The 21207-nt window shown below is 50.5% G+C and overlaps 1 protein-coding gene across 1 annotated transcript in view; it reads left to right on the top strand.

Annotated features, from left to right (window-relative positions):
- Positions 1-21207, top strand: part of HPSE2 (heparanase 2 (inactive)) — a 281188-nt gene that overhangs the window by 150559 nt on the left and 109422 nt on the right. The window contains exons 4-5 of the mRNA XM_074959546.1: positions 17882-18055; positions 20436-20607. Of these exons, the coding sequence (XP_074815647.1) occupies positions 17882-18055; positions 20436-20607 (346 nt within the window). The remainder of the gene's footprint in view (positions 1-17881; positions 18056-20435; positions 20608-21207) is intronic.

The raw sequence follows: 21207 nt of genomic DNA, 5'->3' as shown, positions 1-21207 counted from the left end.
TGACCAAAATGTCGCCTTATCCATAATCCTTCTCTGTTGACTGTATCAAATGCCTTTGTCAGATCCGTGAAAACACTGAACAGATTCATGTTTTGTTCAATACATTTTTCTTGTATTTGCCTGATACTGAAAATCATGTCTATGGTGCTACAACCAGGTCTGACTCCACACTGGGAGTCTCAGGTAGATTGGCTTCTGAGACAGATTAAATCAGTCAGGAGGACATGAGCAAAGATTTTTCCAGTGACAGATAGGAGAGAGATCCCACGGTAGTTATCACAGACCATTCTGCTGCCTTTATTTTTAAATAAAGGAATAATTGTGGCGTCTTTGAAGTCTTGTGGCATTTCTTCACTGTCCCAGATGTCAGTAAGGATCTTCTGGAGTGTTGTTACCACCTTTGGACCCATAGATTTAGATATTTCTGCTGGTATTTCATCTCTGCCATCTCTGAGATCATCATACTGATTGCCTTTTCTATTTCTTCAAGTGAGGGTGGCAAGTCAAGGTGGTGCTGAATAGGCTTTTGAGGTATCTGATTAATAGCACTTGTTCCAATGGAGGGTGGTCTGTTCAGTAGTCGGCTGAAATGTTCAACCCATCTCTGTTCCACGCCATGTTTGTCTTTGATGACTGTCCTGCCATCAGCCATCATGAGCGAACCTGTGCCCACCTCTGAAGGTCCAAAGACTAGCTTCAAGGAATCAAAGAACTTTGTTTCATTTGTCTCTGCATACATTTGAGTGTCTTCTGCTACCTTCTCCCACCATTTATCTTGTATCAAGCGGAGTTGTCTTTGTGCCGTGCTTTGCAGGTGTTGTCTCTTTCCGAGGGGGACTGAATATCATTTTGCCAGATTTGGAAAGCCTCTTTTTTTTCTTTCAAGAGTACTGTGATTTCCTCCTCATTCTCATCAAACCAGTGAGCCCAAGACCCCACGGTGAGCCGTTTTCTTCCATACAAGGACGTCACTTGCAGTTTTTTGTACTGTGTCTCTAAATTCCTCCCATGAGGCAGGGTTATCACCAAGTTTGGTTTCTTGTGAACTTTGTAGCTTGTCTTGAGAGGATGCATGGTTTAGTTTAACAATGTCAGGAGATGTCTTGACTGTTTTGGGGCATTTCAGGCGTGTGGGTACAATGTGTAGATTCGGTATTGACCAAATCATTCTATGATCCATCCAACATTCTGCTCCATGCATGGCTCTGGTGATCCTGACATCCCTTATGTCACATTGTCAGACAATGATGTAATCTATTAGATGCCACTGTTTGGATCTGGGGTGCATCCACGTAGTTCTATATTTGTCTGCCTGTCTGAAGATGGTATTTGTAATTGTCAGGCTATGTTCTGCACACTTGCTTAGGAGTAGGAGACCATTTTCGTTCATTTTTCCAATCCTATTTTTCCCTATGACACCTTGCCAGTTGTTGTTATCATTAGCTACTCTTGCATTGAACTCTCCTAGGATGATTAGTTTGTCACTTTGCAGTGCTGACTTGATGAGAGAGTCGAGATCAGAGTAGAGCCATTCCTTAGCATCGTCAGGGCTTGTAAAGGTGGGCGCATATGCACTAATGATGGTAACAAATCACGACTTATTTAGTGGTAGCCGGAGTTTCATGAGTCGTTCGTTGATGCCCATTGGGAAGTCTTCAAGACATCGCAAGAGTTTGGTCTTGATGGCAATTCCCACTCCATGGATTCTATCTTCATGTGGTTCTTGTCCCTTCCAAAAGAAGGTGTAACTCCCAGCTGGTTCTGTAAAAATGCCCTCGTCTGCCAGTCTGCAGCACTCAGTGAAACTAATGTCAGTGTCATACCAGGCTAGCTCTTTTGAAAGGAGAGCTGTTCTTCTTTCAGATCGAGAGGTATCGTCTTTGTCTATCACAGTCCTGATGTTCTAAGCAGAAATCTTTAGTGCTTTTTTAGTGATCTTCGGTTTTCGGCTGCGTTGAGGATGATCCACCAGCCGTGGTAAGCTTGCCGGATTTGATTTGGGCAGGCGATGTTTGAAGCACCTTTTCCAGCCCATTCCCTTACAAAGGGAGAGCAGTGCACGCCTAAAAAGGGCTGCTCTGTCACTTCGGGTGCTGCCGAGCTTCCCTGCTGCCCTTGGGTCAGGGCTGGGCGACCAGGGTCCCAGGCCGCCTGCATGCAGGCTTGTGGCTACGACTGCCAGGAGTCATCTTCACCTGTCGCTTTGCCACTCCCCCATTGCTCAGGACTTTTAGAGAGAGATGTGCATGAATGAGGTGTGTGTGAAGTTGATTAAAATGGGAGAGTCGTTGGACTGGGACGAACCCGTTCTCTCAGCTGCTGAAGCTTGGCCCAGTGGCACAAAGGCTGTTACAACTGGAGGCTTCTTTAGCTGCAGTGGCTAGCCTTGACCTCTCTAGCGCCCCAGCGTGCCTTTCGCCTTCCACAGCAGGTTGCTTTTCAAGCTTTTGGACCAATATATGGTCTCTTTCGCCCTGGCTACCAGAACAGTCTTTGTATGCTTGGGGAGGGCAATCCCTAAATCACTGTCAGTTTCCACACTTCTGGTTACCCTCACCCGGTTTCGCCCTGCCGAGGCAGCTTACCAGGGTGTGGCACTGTCGCATACTTACCACTACTTGGAGCCAAGGTGACAGCTGGATGTCCACTGCGGACCAGAGAGGAAAAGAACCACTCAAGGAGTGCGGCAGGTCGAATCACTCAAAGGTGCTACCTCTCCCATACACCTCATACTCCCCATTTCTGCAGTCGGATGGGTGCAAAATGGGAAAAGTCAGGGCTGGGGGTGGGGGGCAGAAGCTCACTGTGGCTGGGATGGGGGAAGGAACAGAGATATAGGAAGGGGAGCAAGGAGAGCTACTGAGACCCGGAGAGTGGGAGGAGGGGCAGCTGGCTGCAGGTTGGGAAGAGGCATCCTTGGCAGTTCCTACTGCAGTGCTGCAGCAGCTGGTGCCCTGTGCTCCCCCAGCTCCTTGGCTATGGGTGACCTGTGCGTGGCACCCCCCTGCCCAGGTGCTGGTGCCCTGCCCCCCACCCACCCCCCTCCCGGTGGCACGGAGAGGAGTGCTGCTGCCAGCCTTATCTCCTCCCCTGTGTTGGCCACTCTAGACCCTCCTCCAAGTCTCACTCTCACCTCTGCCCCCTGGCATGCACAGGGGCAGAAACAGCCTGGTCCTGATCTCGACTGCAAGACAGCCTGGGGAAGAAACATACATCAGTCGTCCCCCCCGCCCGGCAGTATTTCCATTGTGCGGCACTAGCATCCCCCGCTCCCCCGTTCTGCCATCCCTGGGAACAGTCCCCTTCTGCGTGACTGAAGAGGTAAACCGCGTAGCTGTTAAAAATGTTGGATTTAAACAAGGGTAATTGTAAGCAGCAGGTGAGACCTTGCTGTCGTTCCGACACTCTTAGCATTCTAGCCAAAGTTGTCATTCCAAGCAGAGTTCTTGCCCTTTTGAGGACGAAGGAGCCGTAGCTGTGTCTGATCCCCGGAGCACTCAGAAACTCAGGTGCTGTGGCTGAGCCAGTGGGTTCCGTGCACCCCGGGGGTGGAACTCAGTCGTGTGTTCAGAGTTCAGAGCTGTGGACAAAGGGCTAAGGACCTGCCTTTCCTCTGCTGTGGAGGAAACTCTTTTCTCTGCCCCAGCTTTGCTGAGCTGTAGAGGATGTTGGGTTGGTGGGTCACCCCCCCCCCCCATGAAGTTTGTTAAACTGCTTAAAATGTTAGTATAAAAACCCAAGTTTTACTCTTCCCAGGCGGGCGGGTGTGGGGCTATCACACCCCAGGCCCCGATTCTCTCCGCTTCTTTGTCTCTTTTTTCTGGTTTTCTACTATTCATTTTCAGATTTTTTTTTTTTTTTAATTCTTGGATTGTGTTTTTGTTCTGATAACTCAAACCAGCCTCTCTTTCCTCTTGCTCGCTAATATTTCTGACGTGGCATGGTCATGGCCCAGAATGAGGAATAAGACTAAAAAAAAAAAAAAAAAAAGGAAGGAAGGAAAAGATAGAAAGAAATAAATTTGTGAATGTTAGAAAATCATTTACTGAGCAATTTACTGAGCATCCACAATCCCATACTCCCCTTAGCTGAACATAGAACTGGCCACGTTAGCCGATACCATTGGCTGAACAAGACAGGGACCCTGCTTGTGACAATGGTCAGTGTTCTGGAGAAACTGATAGAAGAAAAACTCCGCCATGTGGGTGTAGCAGAATCCCTTCCTGACCCATAATGATAAAATACAACCTGAAGCATGACCTTGGATTACTTGTACCTTCGCTGTGGTACTACTCATGTTGTTTGTGTCTGTAAGAGAACCAATCCTGCATGGTGCTGAGCACATTGGCCCAGCCCTTTAAAGCACCGAAGGACATAAGTAGTTCCATTGAATTCATGTAGAAATGCTGCCTTCTTTGGGTTAGCATTTTGTTTAATTCATACCAGACCTGGTATAGTCTCCTTAGATCCTTTCAAATGAGAAGCATGTCAATAATACGTGGTAGAAACTCCATCTCTTGACACGTTTAAATTTAGACTGTACAAAACATGGGCAGTAGGGAAGGTGGGAGATTAGCATCTTCAAAGTCCTACTGTTCTCCCTAATGGCCCATACAGGCTGATTGCCTTCTGTCTGGTTGGCATTCCCCAGGTGTAAACCCACTTGTAATTGTTACATAGTAAATATTCCTAACTTCAGATACAGAAATGATACATGCATACAAATAGGATAATCGTAGTCAGTAAATCATAACCTTTTCAATGACACCTCACATTTCCTATCTTGCTTAAAATACATCTTAGTCATGCCATATTCATATTATAATAATATCTCTGTGAAGAATATGGGGGTGAGGTGTCACAGGACCCACTTCTGTTTGTGAGAGAGATGAGCTTTCAAACTTACGCAAAGCTCGTCAGGTCTGGGTGTGTACGCCCACCTTGTCTCGCTAATCTCCTGGGAGCAACACAGCCTCAGCAACACCCCGTGATGCAATTTTTGGCTGCTTTATAAAGAGGAGTCATGTCAGAAACCAGAGGAAAAACAACGAGGAGCCCTCGTGGCACCTTAGAGACTAATACATTTATTTGGACATCAGCGTTTGTGGGCTAGAACCCACTTCATCCGATGCCACAAGGGCTCCGCGTTGTTTTTGCTGATACAGACTAACACGGCTCCCCCTCTGAAACCAGAGGACATTCCTGTTCAGAGAGGATCAGCAGAGTCACGCCTCAGCACCAGAAAGAAGTTGGCAAGTAGGAAGGAATTCAGAGACGAATCATCGGAATGATGAAGGTGCCACAAAGACTGGCCCGTGAGTGACAGGGGTTGTTTGCTGTGACAGAAAAAGACACAGACTCTGCTCTCGCACAGCAAAGAATGCAAAAGTAATAATTTTAGTTTAATTAGATGGTTGAATCCTGTGACTTTTTCCTTCCAGTTATTTGGCAAAGCAAATTCTGAGGAGAGTCACATATTTTCTCGTTACAGTAAGAATTGTTTGAAACCATTTAATATTCTTCTAATAATTTGAAATCATTTAAAAAAATACTCCACTATGCTGGGTACCAGTACACATTCTTACAACTCCCTAGAGCAGCCTTGCTGACCCGTGGGGTGGGGGCTGACACAGACCTTTAGGATCCACCCCCTCCAAGAGTCATGTCTTTTGTCACCAAAGTCTTGGCCATAGCAAACATCACTATTGTTTGTTATGTGTATTGTGGTAGTGCCTGAAAGCCCCAGTCATGGGCCAGAGCCCCGGTGTGCAAGGGGCTGGACAAGCACAGAACAGAAAAATGGTCCTTGCTTGCAATCTAGGTCTAAGAGAAAAGACGACAGGCGGCTGCAGCCAGCAAGCTGATTGTGACAAGGCTACAGTGGGACAGCACTGGTCAGCACGAGTCTCGGCATGCCAGAAGCCAACCTGTTGTCAAGATTTTTGTAGGCATCACAGCAAACACACCTTTCCAAGAGAGATTTGAAGGAGGACAAGGAGGTGGCTTTGTGGATGTTTACAGGGGGCTCAGCCCCTGTGTGAAGGGCAGCATGGAAAAGAGTTCAGAGGGGCTTGCTTGAAAACTTTACAAGTGGGCAACGGAGGCTGGAACCACTGGCAGAGCACAGATGGGAGCTGACATCGCAAAACCAGGAGTTGCCTATGGAGCGATGCAGAGAGAAGTGACGTGGTCAAAGTGCTGAGCCAGGAAAATGATCGTGGCAGCAGCATTGTGAATAGATGTGAGTGTGCCAAGATCGCCTTTTTCAAGGCCAGAGAGAAAGCGGCTGCAGTAATCGGGACAGGAGGGACCATTGTGATCATCTAGCCTGACCTCCTGTGTAACACAAGCTACAGAACTTCCCTAAAATAATTCCTAGAGCAGATCTTTTTCTTTAAAAATCCAATCTTGATTCAAAAATTGCCAGTGATGGAGAATCCACCACAACTCTTGATAAATTGTTCCAATGGTTAATTACTGTCACTGTTAAAACTTTATGCCTTATTTCCAGTGTGAATTTGTCTAGCTTCAACTTCTAGCCACTGGATTGTCTGAGACCTTTCTCTGCTAGACTGAAGAGTCCATTATTAAATATATGTTCCCCAGGTAGGTACTTGTAGACTTTAATCAAGTCACTCCTTAACCTTCTCTTTGTGAAGCTAAATAGATTGAGCTCCTTGAGTCTATCACTGTAATAAAGGCAGGTTTTCTAATCCTTTAATCATCCTTGTGGCTCTTCTCTGAACCCTCTCCAATTTATCAACATCTGTCCTGAGTTGTGGTCATGAGAACGGGACACAGGATTCCAGAAGCGGTTGCACCAAATACAGGAGTAAACTAACCTCTCTACTCCTACTTGAGATTGCCCTGTTTATGCATCCCAGGATGGGATTAGCTTGTTTGGCCACAGCAGCACACTGGGAGCTCATGTTCAGATGCATATCCACCACGACCCCCCGAATCCTTTCAGAGTCATGCTTCTCAGGATAGAGTCCCTATGGTCTTTCTTCCTAGATGTATACAATTACAGTTAGCTGCACTCACTCATACATTTGTTTGTGCCCAGTTTACCAAACAATCCAGATCACTCTGTACAGTGACTTGTCCTCTTCACACTTTACCACTTCCCCAATTTTTGTTATCTGCAAACTGATTTGTTATTGCTGATTTTATGTTTTCTCCCAGGTCATCAGTACAAATGTTAAATAGCGTAGGGCCAAGAACCGATCACGGCAGGACCCCACTAGAAACACACCCACTTGGTGATGATTCCCCAAAATGATTAGAGCCTGGATGAGACTTTTAGCTGCATTGGTAGAGGAAAAGGGCCAGATTCTAGAATTATTCAGGAAGAATCAGCAAGGTGTAGGATTTGGATGTCAGGATGTAGAGAGGGGTCTGAGTCGAAAATGACACTCAGGTTATGGGCCTGAGTGAGAGGCAGGATGGTGGGGTTGTCCACAGTGATCGAGACAGGAGATGGCAGGGAGGGTTTGTTGGGGAGGGAGATCAAGAGCTTTGCTTTAGCCATGTTGAACTTGAGGTGACAGCTAGACACCCAGAGAGACAGGCCAAGATTCTGGTTTGGACAGAAGGAGACAGGTCTGGAGTAGAGAGGTGGATCTTTGCATCCTCTGCATGGAGTTGGTAGTTGAATGTGTGTTTGCAGATGAGATTACCCACAAACAAGGTGGAGAGGGGGAAGAGACGGGGACCAAGGACAGAGCCCTGTGGGACCCGCCAGTGATAGTTGATGAGGGGCGGGGAGAGGAGGAGGATCCTATCTATCTTCAGGACTTATATGGTCCCTCTCAGCGTAGTCTCTGAGCACCTCACAATGTTTAATGTATTTATTCTCCTAACACCCCTGGGAGCAGGGCAGGGCTATCGATGTGGAACTGGGGCACAGGAAGTCTGAGGCGGAGCAAGGAATTGAGTCCAGGTCTCTCAGGTTTTAGGCTAGCATCTTGATAACTAGAGCATCTGAAGAACACATTGAAGCTGCTACTGGAGAGGTAAAAGGAGAATGAGGAGAAGTCAGAGGCAGGAGGCCAAGGGAGGATTAGCTCTTGAGGAGAAGAAGAGTGTGGTCAATGGTGTTGAAAGCAGCCAACAGCTCAGGGAGGATGAGGAGGGAACCAAGGAGAGGTCATAGAGCCTTAGGCTCCGATGCTGCCAATGTTTGTGCAGTGTTGGAAGTGTGTAAGCGTTCGCAGGATCAGGGTCTTCGCAGCGGAGAAAGATGGAGAGAACTGCTGTAAATCCTATGGGCATGGGATGGTTGGACACTGAGTGGGAGATGAGTCAGCATGGACTTGACAGTGTAAGTGTAACACCGACAGACCCCAGTCGCCAGGATTGAACCTGGGGCCTCTGGAGCTTAGTGCATGAGCCTCTACCGCATGAGCTAAAAGCCAACTGCCTGTTGGTTAAGGCTGTAGAGCAGACTCATAATCTCTCTCTCTCTCTAAGAGGTTTTGCTGCCACAAGATGGGACAGAACCCCACACCCAGGAGGAATGCGGGTAACGTAAGCAGCACGCATGACAGTGTTTGCTTAGGGCAAACGCTTGAGGAGAATGATGAGTAAGGCCACGAGGCATGGGTGAGAGATCTTCTGCTGTTGCTTTTGTGAAGACATCCTTGGAATCACAGGTTGGAACTTGAGAAAAATCCCCTGTCCCCTAGCAACCTGGATGGTGCTGGAGGACAGGCACCAGTGGAAAGCCCCCCAAATAGCTTGTTTTTTACAAAAGTGGCACTGGGTGGGGGGGAAGGGAGACAAACAGAAAGCTGCCCCCGCTGCCACACCCCTCCCCCCCTTTCCAATGCTGTTTGCAATACATGGTGATCCCTTCCAACCACAACCGCTGGACAAAGTGGAGAAATGATCTGAAATAAATAGAATGAAATTCAATAAGGACAAATGCAAAGTACTCCACTTAGGAAGGAATATGGGGGTCATAGTGGATCACAAGCTAAATATGAGTCAACAGTGTAACACTGTTGCAAAAAAAGCGAACATCGTTCTGGGATGTATTAGCGGGAGTGTTGTAAGCAAGACACGAAAAGTAATTCTTCCGCTCTGCTCCACGCTGATTAGACTTCAGTATTGAGTATGGTGTCCAGTTCTGGGCACCACATTTCAGGAAGGATGTGGACAAATTGGAGAAAGTCCAGAGAAGAGCAACAAAATGATGAAAGGTCTAGAAAACGTGACCTATGAGGTAAGATTGAAAAAATTGGGTTTGTTTAGTCTGGAGAAGAGAAGACTGAGAGGGGACATAACAGTTTTCAGGTACATAAAAGGTTGTTACAAGGAGGAGGGAGAAGAATTGTTGTTCTTGACCTCTGAGGACAGGACAAGCAGCAATGGGCTTAAATTGCAGCAAGGGCAGTTTAGGTTGGACATTAGGAAAAACTTCCTAACTGTCAGGGTGGTGAAGCACTGGAATAAATTGCCTAGGGAGGCTGTGGAATCTCCATCATTGGGGATTTTTAAGAGCAGGTTGGACACACACCTGTCAGGGATGGTCTAGATAATACTTAGTCCTGCCTTGAATGCAGGGGATTGGACGAGATGACCTCTCGAGGTCCCTCCCAGTCCTATGATTCTATGTTTGGGAAAGCGTGGTTGTGTGACCCAGATTTCAGCAAACAGGGCAGATTATTTGTTAAATTGTTTGCGGTTTAAGGGCTAGCACTGAAAACTTCCCCCGTTTCCCGTAGGTACCCTGTGTGATATCACTCTCCTGAAGGTAACAGGGGCAGCAAGGGAGCAGATGCTGCAAGCATCTGGGTACAGACCTGGTCTTTATGCTGAAATGCTGCGGGGGGGGGGGGAGGGATAGCTCAGTGGTTTGAGCATTGGCCTGCTAAACCCAGGTTTGTGAGTTCAATCCTTGAGGGGGCCATTTAGGGATATGGGGCATTGGTCCTGCTTTGAGCAGGGGGTTGGACTAGATGACCTCCTGAGGTCCCTTCCAACCCTGATATTCTGTGATGCCAGAAGAGTTAATGCTGGAGTGGCGTGGGAAAGTGTCCTACTGTGGTGGATGAAATAAGGCAGCCCTTCCCAGAAACCTTCTGCAAAGGATTGCAGAGTACCTCCATGAAAGCTTCCTGGAGAGCTCCCTGGAGGATTCCCAGGCCATCCCGTGCCCATAAACAGTCTTCTTTGGAGAGCACCCTCTGCGTAGCTGGAGTGGCCCACGATACCTCCTCTTTTGTTCCGATTCAACATAAAAAATAAGAACAGGGTAACCTTAGATCCCTGTAAGCTGCGCAGCCGGGCAGCTGCCTATTAAGCCCTGTGCAGGGGCTCAGGGCTGCTGCGGCGAGAGATGCCTCTCCCACAGCACAGACCTGCCGCGGCGGGGAGAGGTGCCCCTCCCTGCCGGCCCCAGCACGGACCTGCCCCGGACTTGCCACGGCCAGGGGAGAGGAGCCCCTCCCCCGGCCCAGGTCCGCTGGAGCTGCCGTGGCCGGGGAGCGGCACCTCTCCCCCGGCCTCGAGCTGCTGCAGTGAGAGAGGAGTGGGGGGAGTCCTCTCTCCCCACCACAGCCCCGGGGGAGCCTGCACCCCAAACCCCTCATCCCCAGCCCCACCCCAGAGCCTGTACCACCCCAACCCTCTGCCCCAGCCTTGAGCCCCCTTCCGCACCCCAACCCCCTCATCCCTGGCCTCACCCCAGAGCCTGCACCCCCCCACACACCCCAACCCTCTACCCCAGCCCTGAGCCCCCTCCCACACTCTGAACCCCTTGGCACCAGCCCCACCACATGCATTGTGTTATATGCACCACTATGAAGGTGATGTGTCACACATAACAAAATTCATTCCGCACATGGACATTAAAACATTAGAGGGAACACTGCACGTAACCCCTACAGTTCGATGGGAAATGTGTACTCAGCAGAGTCTCGTCCATTTCTAATGTCAGGACCTGGGGCTCCATCTTGGTTTGCCCTGTTTGCTAGTCGCTTGCTTCTCAATATCGTGCAGAGCTGGCGTATGACCTCGTAGAAAGGTAATGATCAGGAAACTTGGCAGGAGACAGCACAGGCATCCAGCGTGGCCAAGAGGCTCAGCCAATAAGCTGGCTGAGCTTTAGTCATGGCTCTCTTTCCCGCTGCAATGCTGAGAAGCTAGTTAGTGGCAGTTTGTGGGCAGATATTCCATCTGTGATCTTCCAGAATGAACTCCTGCAGCTGCAGGGTATCAGCTTTGAGGAAATAAATTAACAAGTAGAGCTCACATTCACCAGTTGGCACAGTGGATAGCTGGGCATTCGGCTGGCTAATTGCCAGGAGGCCTAGACTCAATCCCCCTCCTTATATTCTTCGTTCGTCAAGCTCAGAGGAGGAAATCAGAAAAATATTGCCCATTGTTTTCTTAGTTAACTTCTAATCTTGAAAATCTGATGGAAACACTGAGAAGTAGCAGGGCACAGTGATGTGATAGCCAGCTTGGGTGCTCTTTTATTGCCACTGTGTCTGTCAAACACTCTTCAGCCAGCCTGGCAGGCATTTTATGGCAATAAAAATATGCATGGCAATAGAATGCTCAGCTGGGGTTTTGTGAATTTAAACATTTTCAAAATTATACACCATAATTCACAATAAATACATATTTGGGAAGGACACCTAAGTTTCCCTATCTAAGTAACAGCCCTTTTTGCTTCTTGAGGATTCACAAGGGGCTGGTCTACCCTGAAAACTTACACCCGAATATCTCCGACTCAGGGGTGTGACACATCCGCGGCCCTGAGAGATAGAGCCATGCTGGCCTAACCCCCTGTGGAGACAGCGCTAGCTGGACAGAAGGCTTCTTCGGTTGACCTAGCTGCCACCTCTCAGGAGGTGGATGAACCACAGTGATAGGAGGACCTCTCCCACCGCTGTAGTGTGTCCGCACCGCAGCGCGTGCTACTGCAGTGTGTGAAGTGTAGACATACCCTCGGAGAGAGGAATGTGCTGTATAGAGGTGTGTGTGACCTGTTCTTGTTGTGAGCGACTGGTTTTCACACCTCTGCTGATCAGAGCTTTACACAATTTTAAAATGTTTATAAATGTAAATTGACCCACAATGGGCTCCAGGCATAGGTGGAGGGAGGGAGCTGCAGGAGGCCGAGGGGGTCGGTAAACTGATGGACATACATTTGGAGGTCGGAGGCGGGGTGGCATGCAGCTCTGCACATGGGCATCGGGACTTGAGCAGGGGAGGGCAGAACCAGGAGGTGGGATCAAAGTAAAAAAGAACTAGATTATAAAATTCCATCCCTTGTTCCAGGGACCAGGTTCTAGTAACTCAAAGAGTCTCCCAAATAACAGGAAATGGATTGTGTCTATTTCCAATACAACTGACCCATTGTGGCGGGTGAAGAATTCATTCTTCCCAGCACACGCAATGGGTGCAGCGTGCTGGTAATGAATGAAGCTGAAGTTTTAGCATTTCTCTGTAGGCTGCTTTAGCCAACTTTAGCATTACATCATCAGTGCAGGAACGAGGGTCCAGAGCAGAGGGCTGTCTGCTGGAGTCCTCGGGCTTCTCAGTGCACCTTCAGGCTTCTTTCCCTCACTGATTTCATACCTAGGAAACACAATAGTGATCTCCATGGTTACATTAATTCTCCTGGTGCCTGTGCACTCACAGGTGGGATCTTCTGACCCCTGAACATGGTTCCCAGCTCCCCAGCCAGCCCCCTCGAGACCAGCCATCCCTCCGGCTCCTGCACAATTGTTCCAGCTCTCTGCATCTTAAAAGCACATGTGATTCCTTCCTGGTGCCTTCCTCTTTAACGTTCCTTTTACTCTGTGGTTCTGAGTGTATGTTAGGGGGGAGGCCTGGGGGCTGTTCTCCAAGCCTCGCATTTCCCTACCCTGCGCGCCTTGGCATCCGAGGGCTTTTCAGAGATGATATGCTTTCTGTCAGGCTGTGGGGGAGGCGAGAGGAAATGGTCGCTCCTGCTCCCTGCACATTCACAGAACAGCCTGCACCAAATCCTAGCACTTAGCTGATAACTTTCCAAAGAGAAAGAACCCAGTAAATGGCCCAATTAAAACAGACACAAGAGGAAAATGCGAGTGAGCGCTGGAGTGTTGGCGAGGCAGCTAGGCTCTGTGGGAAGTGCTCCATGTGTGTCTGCCAGTACCTGTTACTCGAAGGGCTCTGACATTCTCCAGACTTCCCTGCAGGGATAGCAGCACCTGATTCCACTTAAAACTTGCCCGTGTGTCTCCCCCCAGCCCTACACCTCACCCTAGAAAGCACAGAGTGTGGAGAGAATGAGGATGTAATTAGCTGGGAAAAACTTCCCAGGACTTCCGTCAAAGTATTTCACAGCCACACTTGGATACCGCGAACACACAAACAACTTGCACAGAGCAAGCGGCATGCGGCTGAGAGCGGTGCTCGGCTGCTGGCTTATCCTCTGCCCAGTTTGCAACTTTCACATGCACCAAAATTGCTGTGCTTGCGATGCGCCCACGAACGACGACCTGAGGAGGACGGTAAATTCACCCCAGGGAAGCGAGGAAGCAGTTTGCTCCATAAATATTTCCACAGAACAAACATGCTGCAGCCTGTGTCTATTTAGCATCTGCTGACCTCTTCTCCTCTGTGGCTGTGGCTGTTTTCTCCAGTTCCCTGCCCCCATCCCGTTCTGTGCGAGATGGGACAGCAGGCCCTGCTTGCAGGATGTTTTTCAGTGTCTCAGATTTATGGTTGTCTGTGTCAGATTTAGTAGGTGTAGGACTCCTGAGAAAGCGGCGGCCTGTGTGCAGAAACGGTGAAGGAGGGGCTGAAGGAAGAAGCTGCTCCGAGACAATCCGTCATGCACTAACCATCACTTAGAAGCTACTCGGAGAAGGGTATCGATTCAAGGAACTATACACAGAAAATGCCAAAGCCTCTGACAGCAGGCTCTGTGCTGCCAGAGCCCAGACGGGGCTGCTGGCGCCCTCTGGTGTGAGGAGACCCCGGTTTTAGATGAGGAGAGCAGATCGCCTTCCTCTCCCAACGCAGCACGGGGGTGGTGGAGGCTTGTGCCACCCAATCTGACCCAGAGCACAGTCTTTGGGGCACAGTATTGCAGGAGGTGCCAACCTGAATGGCCTGCGCTGCACATTCCATGTTTCAGCACCCCTAGCCAGTGCTTAATTCTTGCCAGGGCTGAGCCCCGGCTGGCACCTCCGGGCTTGGCAGTTCACAGTCCTGGCACCTGTGCTCTGGCACATCAGCTATGAAAGTAAAAAAAATTGCTTGAGCCCCAGCACCTAATTGCTTGAGTCCCGGCACCTCTTTAATTACAAATTAAGCCCTGCCCCCAGCACTGAGCTTCTGGGTGTGGCATCCCTCATACCATGGATATGCTTCATCATGTCTCTTCTAGCAACGTTTGTTTTATTATGAAGACCATGATCGTGGTTCCAAAATGAAGGTTACACCAGGATTGTCTTTTCAGTGGGACCTTTGTGGTCTTCTAAATCGGTTTGCACGTGACTATTTTGAGGGGAAGGTACCAGGAGTGATAGTTCTCAGCATGCCTGGTGTCCCCGCAGTGCCCATGTGCTGGAATTTCTGTCCCTAAGCTACAGGCTGGAAACAAATCTTTTTTTTACAGATTTCAGGCAGGGTATCCCTCTTTTTCCAGACATGTTTGTAGAACACTGCCATGAAATTTCACACCCGCAAAGAAACACACTGTTTGGTGACTACGAACATTGTCTAGGAGAATAACATATCAAACCTGAAGAATGAATGACAGCGTTCCTGGTCAGCCCTGGTCAGACTGTTTAGTTGTTGTTGATTGTCTGGAGGTAGGGTGGTGTCACCCAATATGACCCATAGCGCTTGTGAGTGGTTGTGCTTGTGAGTGGGGTGGGGCGGGAGAGTTGAGGGGGGATGGAAGTAGCTGTATGCGGGATTCTCTTACTAACTTGGCTAGGGGAGTGCAACAGGGTTCTCTGCACCTTAGACCTCGCTGGAGCACGGCACTTCGGAAGCCTGAACTCAGACGTTTGAACCACAGAGAAGAATGTTAGTGTTAAACTTAAAACCAAAACACACATGTCCTCAGCCATTCCCCCAGGCAGCCAGGTGGCAGATCATTTGGGGCAGTGCCAGGGCTGGGGCAGTGCCAGGGCTAGCCCATTGGAGGCCCTAGCAGGAATATTTCTCCCCACCCCCAAACACATACTAATAATTAATGGGGGGGGCCTTGAGCTGCTTGGGGCCCTCAATAGTTGCTGAGTCTGCTTACGCCTAGCGCCGGCTCTGAGGTGGTGTTTGAAAGACTGGAACCATGCCTTTGAGAGGCTCCCAGAGTGAACACCTGGCAGAAGCTCATTCAACTCGGGAGGGGAGCTTCTGCATTTTGTGTCAGCTGAAGTTTTCTGCTGCTTTCCAAGGCAGCCCCAATGCAGTGTGTGCAGGAGCCGAGCCTGGGTACGACCCAGCTGGGCAAAGCATGGGGAGGTGCATCACAGAGGAAAGGTTGCAGCATCCTGGCCAACAATGGCTGCTTTTGAAGCCACCTCTCTGTCTGGTGGCCTAGGTGCAGCGACTCCCCAGGCACGGTCCTTGGTTCGATGCAATTGTGAAGCGTGCCCAGACTTCAGGGTCTAGGAGGAGTTTTGCCCAGCCTTGGAATGATATCCCACTTTAAAAGGTCACATGCATTTACCTGATTGTAGGTGTGTAGCGGGTTCATGGTGGTTCCTCCCACTCTGGCTCACTACATCCGTGGGCAGGGAATAAGCAAAGTCTGGCATGAGGATCTAGGGCTCTGGTGGCAGGGTGGAGTGGACTCACAGCCTGAAGGGGCTCTGGCTTTCAGGCCAGGCAGGCTATAACGATGCTGGTTCTGGAGGGACCCAACTGACAGTGCCAATTCAGGACAAATTGCTTAGAACAGGGCAGTTATAGCCCAAGGCTGGGGTTTCTATGCACACCAAGGCAAACCAAACCAGCCAAACAGAGCAGACTTTGGTTTTACCCCACTGGCTAACCACAAGTCACACAAGCAATCCCCTTAGACACTCCAGTTTCCCAGTATCTCCACCAGTGCCACTCATCATGGGGACAGATGGTTATGAAAACCAGTACCCCAGTAAAAGAGAAAAGGTTCTCTCGATCCCAAAGGACCAAGCCCCAGACCCAGGTCAATATACAAATCAGATCTTACCCACCAATCACGCTGTTGCCAATCCTTTAGAATCTAAAATCTAAAGGTTTATTCATAAAAGGAAAAAGATAGAGACGAGAGCTAGAAGTGGTGAAATGGAATCAATGACAGACAGTGATGGCAAAGTCCTTGGTTCAGGCTTGTAGCAGTGATGGAATAAACTGCAGGTTCAAATCAAGTCTCTGGAGAACATCCCCAGCTGGGATGGGTCATTCAGTCCTTGGTTCAAAACTTCAGGGTAGCAAAGTCCCTCCAGAGGTAAGAAGCAGGATTGAAGACAAGATGGAGGAGCTGCAGCAGGTTTTTATAGTCTCTTGCCATGTGGTCTCTGCTTTCTTTGTCCCAAAGGCAAGCTGCCCATCCCATGGCCTGGAAACACCTCAGCGTTCTCTCCATAGGCAGGTCCCTGCACACCTTGCTGGGTCCCCAGGCGTGTCTGTCTTCTCTCAATGGGTCAGTTGTGTCGCTGATGGTCCTTAATGGGCCATCCAGCAGGCTAGGCAGAGCTGACACCAACTTGTCTGGGGTGTCCCCCAGAAGCAGAGCATAAGTTTGAAATACAGACAGTATAGAGCCAATACTTATAACTTTAAATACAAAAATGATACATGCAAACAGACAGCATAATCCTAACCAGCAAACCATCACCTCGTCTTAGACACCTCATTTGACCCCCTTTATACAAGATTTGGTGCCATTACAGGACCTTGGTTGCAACAATGTTCTATGTGGTCCCAGTTCAAGTCAATAACGTCACACAGGCTCTAGGCAGTCTGTGTGCTCTGGCCCTTGGGCAGGGCAGAGCAGTAAAGGTTTAGGGGCTCAGGCCCTTGGGCAGGGAAAAGCACCAAACAGTCTAGGAAGCGCAGGCTGGGTAGCGCACAAAGCCGTCTAGGTGCTCATCCCGTAGGCAGGGCAGAGCAGTGAACAGTCTAGGGGCCCAGGCCCTCGGCAGCACAGAGCAGTCAGGGTCTAGCATCCTAGTTCTGGCGGACAGTAGACTAACACAGGCCTCCTGGCCCAAGGTGAGGTGGCTGCCACCCCAGGGGTGGCCCGGCAGTGGGTCACCCGGACCCACCCTACTGCACTGGGTCCCAGCCCAGCCCTAACAGTGGCAGAGTGTGTCGCACTGGGTCAGCGGGGAATCCAGCTGCAACACGCTGACTGGGTTTCAGGCAGCAACGCCGCCGGACTGGAGTCGGCTGTCCTTGGGCCACTTTGTACCCTCGCCGCGCGGTCCCCCTGGATCTGTGGGTCCTCCATCTCCCCAGGGTAGATAGCCAGCGGCAGGCCCAGCGACTCCTCAGTGTATCGGTCAGCTGGCGGCTCCAGCAGCTCTGGCCAGTCCTCAGCTCGGCGGGGCTCCCCTTCGGTCCAGCCTCGGGAGCAGGCAGAAGGCATCCGTCTCCTCCAGCAGCTGCAGCCCAGCTGAGCTCCAGGACCCATCCTTTACACTTCCTGTCTCGCCTCTTAGCTTCCTGTGGGAGGGGCGGGCATGGCCTGGCTCTGCCCACCTGGGCTCTGAGCATGGTTTCTCCTGCTCTGGCTCAGTGGGAGGCCACTTCAGCTCACTACGAGGTGCCACAGGTCAGCATTTGACATCAGAGGCAGAGCTGACGGACGGGAGCAGAGGGTCTGGAACGCCTGGTACTTTTCTTTCATTTGAGTTACAAGCTGGTTTTCGTTTCTTCCCAGCCAGGTCTCTAGACAAACTCTATAACTTCGCCGACTGCTCTGGCCTCCACCTGATCTTTGCGCTGAATGCCCTGCGCCGAAATCCAAATAACTCCTGGAACAGCTCCAATGCGCTCAGCCTGCTGAAGTACAGTGCCAGCAAGAAATACAACATCTCCTGGGAGCTAGGCAACGGTGAGTGTGACTGGCCAGCTCACCTGCAGCTCCTCGGAGTGTCGCTCGCTGTGGCAGGAAGGGAAGGGTCAGTTCCCCCTTCGTACCGAACACTTGCAGGACGCTTTGCCCGTAGCCATTCAGAGGGGACTGAAAGGACCCTGCTGTGAGGAAGTGTGCACTGTTGGAGACCCAGCTAGCTTCAGAAGGGCATCTCTGTAACGTCCGTGTAATGGGCTCCTGTCTGAACACACCTGTCTGCTGGTATTTCACAATCAGAAACGCTTCCACACAGCTCACTGCCTGTCACAGCGGGGCGTGCCACGGGAGTGCAGACAAGCCATGGCGTGGGCCGGCGGGGCAGAAAGGACAGTTGCCATAACTAGCTACAGGAGACGCAGCGAAGGAAACAGGGGCGCTGGAGTAATGTGTACACTGGGGGTGCTGAGAGCCGTTGAACCAAACTGTAAATCCTGTATCTAAGGGCCTGTGCCCATTAGCCCTCAGCTGGCCCCAGGGTTGCCAGGGGTGGAAAGGGGTAGTAAGGCCACCTCTCCGCCTTCTTCCCAGTTCAGGAAAACCTGCAGATTGAACCCCAGGCTGGTGAAGGGCGGCGAGGGGAGCTCACAGCACCCATTTATTCCTGTATCCCTCCTGCCTCTCTGGCCTGCTCTACGTTTAAAACTGACACTGGCCTAGCTGCGTTGGACAGGGGGTGACACCCCCACCCACCAGCGACACAGCAGTTCTGACACAACCCCCGGTGGAGACGCAGCTGTGCTGATACCAGAGTGCTTCTGTTGGCATAGTCTACGTCCACACTTAAACCAGGGGCTCTCAACCTTTCCAGACTGCAGTAGCTCCTCACTTAACGTCGTCCCAGTAAACGTTATTAGGTCGCTACTCCATTAGAGAACATACTCCTTTAAAGTCCTGCAATGTTCCCTTATAACATTGTTTGGCTCCCCTGTTCTGCCTGCCCAGCGCTCCTGCCAGGGAGCGGGGTCGGGGCACAGGGTCTTGTCTGCTCCCCGGCTGGAATGCCAGACGGGCAGAGCGGGGCAAGGCCCCATGCCCCCACCCTGCTACGCCCCTGCCTCCACCAAGCTTCACAATCATCATTGGTAAGTACAGTATTAAATTGTTTCTTTAAAATTATTTAAAACTTATACTGTATATGTATATAATGTCTTTTGTCTCATGAAAAAAATTTCCCTGGAATCTAACCCCCCCGCATTTACATTAATTCTTATGGGGAAATTGGATTCACTTAACATTGTTTCGCTTAAAGTTGCATTTTTCAAGAACATAACTAGGATGTTAAGTGAGGAGTTTCTGTACTGTACTGTTTTAGGAGGCTGATTTGTCTTGAGTACCCCGCAATTTTCACCTCACTTAAAAATGATTTGCTTCCAAAATCAGGCATAAAAATGCAGACGTGTCCTAGCACACTGGTACTGAACAGCAGCTTAGGTTCTCCTTTTTACCGTATCATTGTAAAATAAATCAACTGGATTAGAAACACTGTAGGTACATGTCAGCGTACAGTGTATGGGGCAGAATGAACCAGTCCTGGTCTGCATGAAGCCTCAGTTTGTACGGACTCCGCTAGTGCTTGATGTAGCCTGCTGTAAAACTAGGCAAATCTCCAGCTGAGTTGATGTGCCCCCTGGAAGAGCTCTGTGTACCCCAGGGGTACGTGTACCCCAGGGGTACATGTACCCTGCTTGAGAACCACTGACTTAAACCACTCGCTAGCGTGAGGGGAGGGGTCCCATTGCTGGAGTGAATCCACCTTGCCGAGGGGCAGTGGCGAGGGTGCCCTCGTGCTGTCTGTATGGTGGTTAGGTCGGCTTAGCGGCACTGCTCAGGAGAGTGGCTTTTTCACACTCCTGAGTAACGTAGCTGGGTCGACCTCGTATTTAAGTGTAGCCCTGGCCATAGCTGGTGGTATTCCTCCAGCACAGAAAATCGCCTTCTGTCAGCATACGCCGTGGGCGGGCCTGCACCGAAAAGGTATGTCAGCGTAGCTTCTCCCAGGGCTGTGAAAATCCCCACCCCCCCGGAGAGACGTTGTTAAGCCAAGCTAAGCCCCGGTGTAGACAGCGCGAGATCGACAGAATTCTGCCTCTCGGGGAGGGCGGTTACCTGCATGGCCCGGAGCCCCCACCCAGTGCTGTGGGAAGTGTCTGCGCCGAAGCCCTGCAGAGCTGGGGCTGTGGCGCTGGGGTGTTTTCAGGAGAGACCTCGCCGTGTTTACACTAGTGGGCTCTGCCGGCTGGGCGCTGCAGTACAAACAGCCGGGAGGTCCCCTGCTGTGGCTCTTTGTTGGGTGGGGTGCGTGAGCTGGGTGACCTTCTCCAGAAGGGCTGAGCGGGCTTGTTGATGTTTATTTTCCCAGAGCCCAACAACTACCGGACGTTGACTGGCCGTACCGTGAATGGCAGTCAGCTGGGGAAGGACTATATCCAGCTGAAGAGCCTGCTGCAGCTTATCCGCACCTACACCAGAGCCAGCCTCTATGGGCCCAACATTGGGCGGCCCAGAAAGAACGTCATCACTCTCCTGGAGGGGTAAGTGATGCGGGTTAGATCCCGGGTCCTCAAATCTCCCCTCACCAAGGCTGATGGAGGCCAAACAAAAGTCTAAGACCCACCCCTGCAGATGCACTGAGTCTCTTGCTGGGCAAGCTTGGTGCACTGCTGTTTGTCACTCCGTGTAATGGCGCGAAGGAGGCCACGGGTCCCCGCGTGGTAAAGAACGTCTGGAGTGGGGGCATGGTGGCCCAGAATCCACTGGGAGCAGAGCCGGGCGCGTACAGATACGCCCATTCTTAACTCTGAGTGTTTTGCTTCCAGGCTGTGACACTGTCATCCACACATTGTCTGTTTAGGGTATGAGCTCCTCAGACAGGGATTCTGTCTCCGATATGTTTATGCAGAACCAAGAACCAGGGGCCTTGATCCTGACTGGAACCTTCTAACACAAGAGCTAGAGAGATAATAACAACAATGGTGGTAATAATTAGACAGTAAGTGCAACAGTAAGCAGGGAGTGTGCCTCATCGCAGCCTCTTCAGAGGACAGGAGAAGCATGTTTCAGGGAGATGCTGCTTTCCTGCTCTGTTTGGAGTGTCCTGTCTCCTCACCCTCCATTCAGATCAGCGCAGGGAG

Source organism: Natator depressus, chromosome 7 (genome assembly GCF_965152275.1).
Source record: "Natator depressus isolate rNatDep1 chromosome 7, rNatDep2.hap1, whole genome shotgun sequence".
In the NCBI taxonomy this organism is placed as follows: domain Eukaryota; kingdom Metazoa; phylum Chordata; order Testudines; family Cheloniidae; genus Natator; species Natator depressus.
This window is presented reverse-complemented; position numbering and strand designations above follow the sequence as displayed.